This window comes from Pollachius pollachius (genome assembly GCF_949987615.1).
Source record: "Pollachius pollachius genome assembly, chromosome: 4".
NCBI classification, from domain to species: domain Eukaryota; kingdom Metazoa; phylum Chordata; class Actinopteri; order Gadiformes; family Gadidae; genus Pollachius; species Pollachius pollachius.
In genome coordinates this window covers 7478753-7489777 of record NC_136937.1, presented here as the reverse complement: position 1 = coordinate 7489777, position 11025 = coordinate 7478753, and the positions used below count along the sequence as shown (strand labels likewise).

Here is an 11025-nt window from a genome sequence, read left to right as displayed (position 1 = left end):
CTTTCTTGTCTCAAGGGGAAGTTGAGGCCACTGCTGCTGTTCCCACCAGGCCCCACCCCCCCCCTCCCCCCTCCGTCTCCTGTCCCTGCACACGCCTCTGCTCGCACGGAGTATATATACACCGCCACAGGAACATGGTTTGTCCCCTGGGTTACGGTCGCAGGTCGCCGTCGACGACCACCCCTCCGTGAAGAGACCCCTTGTGACCCCACCGGGCAGGGGCTATAGAGCGGGGCGGGGCCATCCGTCTTACCGATTGGCCGACGGGCGTCAAAACGCTTTCCCCGGCTTCCTGTCGCCGTCCTAACGACCCCGTCGTCAAGAAGGGGAACTTTGTAAGGGAGTGTTTTGATAGAACTTGAGCAGCCCCCGGCCTCCCTCCCCCTGCCTTCCCCCCCCCGTCTCCTGACCCCCTCCCCTCCCCCTCCATCCCCTCTTTCACCCCAGCTCCAACCCCCCCCCCCCCCCTCCCCCCTTCCCCATCAACACGTCGGACACTGGAAGCGTTCAGCCAATCCTGTCGGTCGTCTCCCCCCTGTCCTTCACCACGTACCGGAGATGTCCAATAACAGCAGCGTCTGGGGGGGCGGCAGCTCGGGGGAGGGCGGCGGCTCCGCCTCCGATTGGACGGAGAACACCATGTGCCCGCCCTCGGTGGGCGGAGCCACCTTCCTGATCGTGGCCTACAGCACGGTGATTGCCGTGGGGCTGCTGGGCAACGCGGGCTTGGTGTTTATCATCGCCAGGCAACAGGAGCTGCGCAACGTCACCAACATCCTGATCGCCAACCTGTCGTGCTCGGACATCCTCATGTGTCTGGTGTGCCTGCCCGTCACGGTCATCTACACCCTCATGGACCACTGGGTGCTGGGCGAGGCCCTGTGCAAGGTGAAGCAAACACACAGAGTGCACTCGCGTGTACACTTGCACGCACATTCGCGCTCGCAAACTCACACACATTCATATTCGTGCCTGCTGGCACACTGTCACTCATAGACACACACAGACACACACACACACACACACACACGTGCTTACACACAAACACACACACAAACACATACATAATTGTCTGCACACACAGACACACAGACACACACACACACACATTATTGCCTGCTGGCACACTCTGACAAACACACACATACACACGTGCAGGCTCGCATAAACACACACTACTCAATGAAAGAATATACACTGGCAAGCAGACCCAACGTTCACACAGACTAGCCCGCATTTGCAGAATCATTACACACACATCAAAACTGCACAGCCATCTTGCACATACACAGGCTTGTCCAAATGTATAAATAAAGATTGGTTCAGCTCGAGTACACATGGCACACCCAATCTATCACGGCTCCCTCATATTTTTTCCTTCTCCCCTCCTCCCTCCCAACTCCCCCTCCACCTCCTCCCCTACTTCTTTTCCTCCCCATGTTCCTATGCACCTCCTCCCTGAACCCAAGACAAACAAAAGTATTAACCCGAGACAGTATACTTATCTCTTCCTCCTCATCCACTTCTTCCTCCACCTCCTTCTCCTTGCCTTCCTCCTGCTCCTTCTCATCAACCTCTTCCTCCATCTCCTCCACCACCTCCTCAACCTCCTCCTCCTCCTCCTCCTCAGACTCCTCTAGACCTCCTCCTCCTCCTCCTCTTCTTCCCCCTCCTCCTCCTCTTCTTCCCCCTCCTTGTCCTCCTCCTCTGCCTCATCCACCTCCTCCTCCACCTCCTCCTCTACTTCCTCCCCCTCTTCCTCCTCCTCCTCCTCAAACTCCACCTCTTTCTCCTCCACCTCCTCCTTGTCCTCCACCTCCTCTCCTCCTCCATCTCCTCCTCCACCTCCTCCTCTTCCACCTCCTCCTCCTCCTTGTCCTCCACCTCCTCTCCTCCATCTCCTCCTCCACCTCCTCCTCTTCCACCTCCTCCTCCTCCTTGTCCTCCAGCTCCTCCTCCTCCTCCTACTCAAGACGTCCCCAAGACGGCTCACTCTGACCCCTTCCTCTCCTCCACCTCCTCCTTGTCCTCCACCTCCTCCTCCTCCACCACCACCTCCCACCTACTCCAGGTGTCCCCCAGACAGCTCCCTCTGACCCCTCCCTCTCGGCCCCTGTCTCCCAGGTGACCCCCTTCGTCCAGTGCATGTCGGTGACCGTGTCCATCTTCTCCATGGTGCTCATCTCCCTGGAGCGCCACCAGCTGATCCTGCACCCCACCGGGTGGTCCCCGGCCGCAGGCCACTCCTACCTGGCCGTGGGCCTCACCTGGCTGGTGGCCTGCTTCATCTCCCTGCCCTTCCTCTCCTTCAACATCCTCACCGACTCCCCACTGCACAACGCCAGCCTGCCCACCAACCCCTTCAGGTGGGCCGGTCGGAGGGTTCAGCGTACTCTGAGCTTAGGCGCTCTGGTTGCGTGGTAGAAGGATGCACTGCTTTTAAAGGTTGCACATTATACCACCAGGTGTGAGTGTGATTGGCCGTTACGAGCCTCTTTGATAGTCTGCCTCTTCTGACATTACAAGTGGGCGTGTTCACCCTGATGTTTGACGGCGTGTAACGGCTAATCACACTCACACCTGGTGGTATAATAATGGACCTTTAAGGCATTTACATTTAGCATATGCATTTAGCAGATGCTTTTGTCCAAAGCGACTTACAATAAGTACATTTGTCATAAAAAAGTGAAACAATATATGGCTGTCGGTACAGTCAGGCTGTTCATATAACCAAGTGCAAAGCACTGACAATCGCTAGGTTAACCCATTCCCCGTATACAACAAGACAAGTGAGGCGGAGTGCATGCCAGTGCAATGTTAACATAAGTCTAAAATGCTGAAAAGCTGAATCATTACAAGCTGCTTGCACGACTGAAGTCACTGTGATTTGAGTGGAGCAGTTTGAGGTGGGTGGGGAGGAAATGTTATATTGGTTTTTGAGTGGGAGGGATCTGGAACGTGCTGTTGAACGTTTGTATGCCATGCTGCAATTCACCAGCATGGACGGGGTTCTTCAGCTTTTGGACTTGATTTGTCACACACGTGTGGGCGTTAGACAATTTATCTTGGTTTAGAAAAGTGAATGAGTTGTCAAAGGAATGGCCTTTCCTGCTTTCTCTCGTTCTATCTTCTTATCACCAAACATATATCTATCGATTTATTTTTTTACTGCGGCGTTGACACTTTTTGAATATTATTTGCCACCTGCAGAGGAAAACATCCATATTTCGCACATTGAGGGTGTGATTTAAATGTCTTGAACTAAACTCATAAATCTTCACTGCTTAATAAAAACACACAGTCCACCAGGACCTCGCAAAATACATAATTTGAAGAGGAAACAGCCGTTGAGATCCTAAACCAACAAAGAAAACAAAACCATATAAACAAATAGAACTGTGCAAGTATTTAAATCGGTCCAGATGCGATCAATCATGCAATATTTTACAATATGTTACTGTAGATCCGGTGAAAAACTTCCTCAACCTGATCTAATGACAACATGTCTCCCTTCCTTTACAGTGTCTTCTTATACTATTTTTATACTAGGAGAGCATGGGATACAAAAATGTCATTGCCCTCTACGACTGCTTTGCCTGTTATGTTGTACATTAGACTAATAAAAGAACTTGAACTTGTGTTTAAGTCTATGTCTCTCTCTCCGTCTCCAGGGACCACCTGATCTGCATGGAGCTGTGGCCCACTGAGAAACACCGTCTGGCCTACACCACCTCCCTGCTCCTCTTCCAGTACTGCCTCCCCCTGCTCCTGGTGCTCTACTGCTACCTCCGCATCTTCCTGCGCCTCCGACGACGCAGGTCTCATTTATGTATTTATTTTATGAAAGGTTTATGTTTTGCATTTTTAGAGAGAGAGATAGAGAGGGAAGGTATGGGAGGTATAGGGGAGTACATGCAGCAAATGACCACGGGTTGCTTTGTTCAGGACTGAGCCTATAAGGTATGCGCTCTACCCGGTGAGCCAACGGGGGCGCCCCAAGCCTCATTTATATTTAACAGGTTTCCGTTCTCAACGGAAACCTGCCCTTGAATATAAATGAGTCGATTGGTTGATTGGCTCGTTTGTTGATTGGGTAATGCGTCGCTTGTTATGGGCGGGCAGGACTACTGATTGAAGAGGACAGGTTCCCCGGGTTCATACCCTCAAGGTTCTACAGTCTATCCGTAGGGGTCCTAGAACAAAGATGCCCTAACTTACTCGGTAATGACTCAAGACACACTTGTATCCATCGCGATTCATAGGAGGTAATTTAAGGATTTACCCTGCGGGGTATTAATAAAGTTGTTATCTATCTAGAGGCTTCAGATAGACTTTCATCAAGGAGGAGGTAGGTGTTATGAAAGGCGATGGCATTGCGCTGGTGCAAACTGGTTGATCGTTCAAAAAATCCAATGTGTGCACCAAAACACATCAGAAAGACATGCTGTAGGGTTGACTCACGCAGCACTCTGCAGTGGTACAAACCGGTAGCACAATACGTAACAGCAACTTTCAACGCATCGATATGTTAGACATTTGCCATCGAACCCTGTACCCTTCAAGCTGGGAGTGGAAACCCCCTAACGGCTAGTAATACATACATATTAGTATATAGTACATACTACTAATACACTATATATTCCCCCGGAGTCTCAGCGGGAACCGTCACTTAAATGGCAGCCAACTGACAGGGGGATGTATGGATTATACAGCTAGCTAGCGTCAACCTTTCACTGAGTAGAAACTCAGCAATCCCCCCCCCCCCCCCCTCCTCTCCCCAGGGAGACCCCCATCCCCACACGCAGCCCATTCACCCATTCACCCGTTCTCTACATCAAAACGCACGTCCCACAATGCACCCCTGCCCAAGGGCGCGCGTGGCATTTCCCCGCGGTCGGCGTGACAACGACGGGACCCGTGAGTCTGTCGGTGTGCCCTTCCTCTCCTCAGGGACATGATGGAGCGCAGCCGGAAGACCCAGGGGGCGCGGCGCATCAACGCCATGCTGGCCGCCATCGTGGCCGCCTTCGCGCTGTGCTGGCTGCCGCTGACGGTCTTCAACACGCTGTTCGACTGGAACCACCAGGCGCTGCCCGCCTGCCAGCACGACGCCGTCTTCTCCGCCTGCCACCTGACCGCCATGGCGTCCACCTGCGTCAACCCCGTGGTCTACGGCTTCCTCAACAGCAACTTCCAGAAGGAGCTGAAGAGCACACTGCAGCGTTGCCAGTGCGCGCAGCGGCGCGCCGTGCCAGAGAGCTACGAGAGCTTCCCGCTGTCCACGGTGGGCAGCGAGGGTCCGACCAAGGGCACCTCGCTGCACCGGATGGGCTCGCTGCTCAGCTCCCTGCCGCGGCACGAGACCACACCCCCCGCCACCAGCAGCGGCGGCGCAACCAGCGGCGGCAACGGGAGGGCCGCAGCGACGGCTGGCGCGGCGGGCCAATCAAGCTTATCAGGCTAATCAGTGGGAGATTAGCCGGGGGGTGGGGTGTGTGGTGGTGGTGGTGGTGGTGATTGCGGGTAGGGGGGTGGAGGTGTGGATTTCTATGTTGGAGTGGCGGCTAATCACTTGTGCCGCTGGGGGTTACAGGAGAGTCTTGGGGGTAACCAGGGTGATCAGGGTACGAGAGGGCACCGCGACTACTTTCTGATCTCCACGGGGGGAATTATACGTTGTTGACATGTGTCGTTGTGCAGAAGCTTTTTTTCCTGCGGCCCGAACCTACTCAGCGTGTGGCTTATGTTTAGTAGCATGGAGCATGGACTAAGGAGAAGCAGGTGATTGGGAAAAAAAAAAAAGAGAATTGTTTACGTCTAAACAGGCAACTGATGAACATCAACACGAATAATAAGTCCTACACCTGGAAGAGAAAGTTCGACCTGAGACCCGGGGAGAGTTCAAGCCCCAGTAAACAGAAGACAACAGACGAAAGGGAAACTCCACCGAGACAGACTCTGCCAACAGAGAGCACTACCACGGCGGTGTTGTCATGGCGACAACCGGTTTTATTTTGAGCACAGTGCAGGTCCCCCCCCCCCCCCCAGAGCAGAAGAAGTAGCAGCGGTGGTGGTGATGACGGTGTTGATGATTGTAGTGGTGGTGGTGGTGGTGGTGGAGGTGATGGTTTTGGTGGTGGGGAAGGTGTGGGGGGGAGTAGGGGTGGTGCTGAAGACGGTGGTGTTGGTGTTGGAGAAGGTGATGGTGGTGGGAGTGGTGATGGTGGTGGTGAAGGTAGTGGCGTTGGTGTGGGAGTTGGAGTAAGCAGTGACGTGACTGGGGGTGGAGGTGGTAATGCTGTTGGAGGCGGGTGGTGATGAACTTAGTGGTGGAGGTGGTGGCGGTGGTACCTGCCAATCCCACCTGTCATGAAGTCCCCATGAGCTGGTTTTCACTGGGGACCTCCCATCGGATTGATGCGTGGCTCAAGGCCCAGGCAATGACAAATGGACCCCTGGAACTCAGCAGTCATGGAGGGGTGGGCGGTGGGGGTGTGGTTCTGACAGCTGGCTCTACCTCACTGCCCTGACCCTGAAGCCTGCTGGGATGTTGATGTTGGATCACTATTTCTGTTCCTCGAGAGGCAAATTCATCAAAAGTTTGTACCTGAAATTACGTAGGATTGATATAGGGTGTAAAAAATGGCCACATTTGTATACTGTATTATATCAGCTGATATATGTGGATACATATATATTTATATATATTTATATAAATATATATATGTATGTATGTATTTATATGTATTTATAAAAATAAAAATATATAGGTATATGTATATACATATACGATTATGTGGAATCAATGGATATCATATATAATATGAAAACCAGCATATGTACAAAATGTGAATGAAGAACATTATTCGACAATAATCTTAAACAATGAAATATGTATTCTGGTGGAGTGCTCATATTACTTCTATTCTTATTACTACTATGATAGAGACTCTTGTAGCTCAACCTGTGCTAAGCTATATGTAGCAATATGGATGTTATGATTGTGATATTTAAATTATTGTTTTATTCTTTGATTGATTATTGATAATCAAAGTATTATGAAATGTCTTTGTTTACACAGCACACACACAAATGAGTACACAGTACACAGCAGTAGAAGTACCCGATGTATTTTATTGTAAAGAAAAAGAAAAAAGTGACGATCTGACGAAAGGATTTTTTATTTAAAGTACACTTACGATGTATCAATCAGTTGCCTTTCTCTTGTGTTTTGAGTAGCATTTGCTTTGGTGTTTGTGATGGTTAGTTTATCCAAGTTCTTCTGGGTTCAAATTCCAAAACAACAGCTGATGAGACCTGTGCATGTCTAGTCTTATCAGTGGCGACAGACCATGTACTAATACCCTAGTAGTAAAAAAAGATCCAAGCAAACAGTAGAAAGCACTCTAAACCATTTTCAAGTACTGTAACGTATCTGACGTACTACTTGACGTAGCAAGAAAAGTAAAACGCAAAATATTTGTTAAAAAAATCCGTTTGGTAATTAATCTTGACCTTTGTACATTCACTATGTAAAACGAATGTGCTTATTTCTTTATTTGATCTATTTGAAACCTTTTCAATTGTTATTATGGATTACAATACAGGGATGTCCATGATGCTTTACAATCAGAATGAGTTTTTCGTCGGCTTCACCCAATAAAGCCCAAAGACAGCCGCCCCCAACGGTGCAGATCAGCCCAGTCCATCCGTATCGAGTGGCCCCTGCCAGGATTAGACCCCTGGAATGACAACCGCCGAGCCAGCCCAGTGACTCCTGGCCTCCCCTCTGATTTCCCCAGCGGCTTCCCGACATGCAAATATCAATGACCTGCCAATCAGTCCACTGCTCATCTTCTTCGACCCCAATCCCCGCCAAACAGCTGTTGGAAAAGCCGCACCATTATTGACTCTGTTGTTTGTGAAGTGTCCTTTGAGTGTACTTCACTCTGCCAGTTTTCAAACTCTTGGGGACGTTTATGTGTTTTTCGCCGCCGGTTTTTCCACAATTTCCCTGGGTGTTGAATTTATTATGAAGGCTTTTTCGTGTCTCGCTTTCGCCTCCGCTGGGAAGCGCATCTTGATAATGCTGTCAGAGGAAGCGGCATGTGTGTGTTTGGAAACCGTTTCCCGTTTCCGTTGACCAAAAAGAGGTCAGACACGTCACGCGCACACAGGAATGAGATCAAGTGTTTTTCGAGCTGTTGGGAGTTGTTGGGGTCGCCGGGGGCCTTGGGTCACACATAAGACATTTTTCACTGCAACCACCGCCTGCGTAGCAAACAGACCATGTGGTACCCGACCACAAGGTTACAAAGAATCTGTGTGGTATTCACACACGCACGCACGCACACACACACACTGTTCAACGGTATCACAAATAGACACGTGATACACAAATGCACCGTTACCAGTAGACTGTGTTGTACACAAACAGACTGTGTTGTACACAAACACAAGGTTACAAAGAGTCTGTGTGGCACTCCCACACGCACGCGCACACACTCACTGTTAACCGGTAACACAAATAGACTGGGTGATACACAAACGCACCGTTACAAATAGACTATGTGGTACACAAACACAAGGTTACAAAAAATCTGTGTGGTACTCACACGCGCGCACACACACACACACACACACACATACTTTTAACCGGTAACACAAATAGATTGTGTGGTACACAAACACACTGTTAATTCTTATAATAGACAGTGTGGCAGACAAACACACTGTTAACCGTTATAAATAGACCACGTGATAAACAAACCCACCGTCAACTGATGCAAAAATACTGCGTGATGCACAAATACACCGTCAACCGTAACAAACAGAGACCACGTGGTACACCAACACACAACATCAACAGTAAGAAACAGACACCGCGTAGTACACAAAAACACAGTCAACCGTAACAAATAGACTGCATGGTAAACATACACCCATCATCCTGGGGTTTGTGTGGTACACAAACACACCGCCAGTAGCTGCACAAAAAATGTTTGTTTGACGCTGTTAGCTGTATTAGCTGCATAGCTAATACACTTACATAATTATACAGGTAGCTGCTGTAGTACTCAAATAGACCATAGTACAGCCTGCTAGTTTTGCTCTGCTAGCAGTATACACACACATACAGTTATATGTGGTGCACAAACACATCATTAACTGTAGTAAACAAACACTCTCACAGTTGTATAGACACACAACCATCCAGTCAACCATGGAGCTTTGATGTTTGCTGGACACACACACACACACACACACACACAAACACACATTCAGACACACATGCACACACACACGAATGCACATCTCTCCTTCTCTTCCCGCTCACACATGCAGACGCACACACATGCAGAGGCACACACACATCTCTCCTTCTCTGCCCACTCTGCCTCACTGTCACCCTGTCTCTTATCTCTCTCCGTCTCTCTTTTTCTCTCACTAACGAACAAACACACACACAACCCCCCCCCCCCACACACACACACACACACACACACAAACACACCTTTAGCTGTAGAACACAGGCAATATTACACCGATGTACACAATCGGAGGCTGATGGGTCACACTGTAATTGATCTACCCTGCATACAAATGCAAAACAGGCATGCATAATTCAAAACCAAAAATGGATCAATTAAAAACATTACTGGCATGGAAATCAACAAAGAGGGTGCATACTGCCCCTATTAACATGTAAATACAATTACATTACGTAAAATAAGATATTTCACAGCAAATATACTGTAATCAGATTTATGTCCACAACATGAAGTGAATGTCGTAGAAATCCCAACAGAATGTATATGGAAAGTAGTACATTTTTTTTCTCTCTCTCGCTCTCTCTCTCTTTCGCTCTCTCTCTCTCCTTTCGCATGGCACTTGTGCTAAACTATAGTCACAGATTCCCACCCATCTGTTTCCTTGGTAACCTGAAGTGCTTTTGCATGTCTGTTTGGTAAAACTCCAGGATTGACAGTGGGGACGAAGAAGAATTCCAACTGTGACATAAAAAGGTGGTTTAATCGCGAGAAGACACCTTCGAAACACTTGGGATTATGTATAGTCCTACTAGCTCCCCCGAAGTCCTCTGAGCCTTGTCCTTTATATAGTGCTTTTTAATGTGTGTCTCTAAGGCAAGTCACGGGAGCCTACTTAAGAGTCTGGCAGAGGGGGGTTCATATTAGCTTTATATGGGAGTCGTTGAAAATTGGTTTCAACAATAATCACAAACAGATGTTAACATAGAGCTGCAGCAATAGTCCATCTGTGTGTGTGTGTGTGTGTGTGTGTGTGTGTGTGTGTGTGTGTGTGCATTCGAGTGTGTGCGTGCGTATGTCCGTACGTGTGTGTCTGTGTGCCTGCCCACGTGTGAGTGAATAACGTAGTAGACAATCATTGCGTTATCGACCATATGTTTTCTGATGCAGGTACGCACGACATACGATAATCATGCGCTGTGCACATACGAGCGCATGTATTATATGGACAGCCTATTTGAACAACGCCCCCCCCCCCCCCCCCCCCCACCCGTTCTTTTTCATCAGCACATGTTTGTACAGAGAGGGACTCGACCCAAACCCATCGGCCAGTAAGCCTACACTTCAATACGCTTTACGGTGGTGCACAAAGGCGTTCATCTTTTTTTCCCCAGAAGGTACTCGAAATTGAATTATAAATCTGTTGTACGATACATTACATTTTCTCAAGATGTCTTTTTTTTTTTTCATTTTGACTGTTTGTATACAGAACTATTAAGCCGAATGTTCCATTATTTTATATTGTCGGTTCATATTTAGGTCTACTTTGGTGATCTTGTGTAACCTGTATGAGCTGAATTTAATCAAACTTGACTCTTAAAAATAGCAAATGAGCAGACGAGCTGCAGTGAGTGGGTTTCTGCACATTGCCTTGCTGCTACCTTGTAATTTCAGTCAGCGCGGCTTGAGTTGTTTTTTGTTTTCCGCCTTTTACGACCTGAGAAAGATGTAGCGTATTATGGTATCTGACAGCTGA

General features: G+C 48.8%; 1 protein-coding gene across 1 annotated transcript; it reads left to right on the top strand.

Moving 5' to 3' along the window:
• Positions 1-558: 558 nt before the first annotated feature.
• npy8ar (neuropeptide Y receptor Y8a) lies at positions 559-5464 on the top strand (the record flags this gene model as incomplete). The annotated part of the gene is made up of 4 exons (XM_079735650.1): positions 559-888; positions 2125-2366; positions 3672-3818; positions 4951-5464. The coding sequence occupies 4 exons, from the start codon at positions 559-561 to the stop codon at positions 5462-5464; spliced, it is 1233 nt and encodes a 410-aa protein (XP_079591776.1).
• Positions 5465-11025: the final 5561 nt, after the last annotated feature.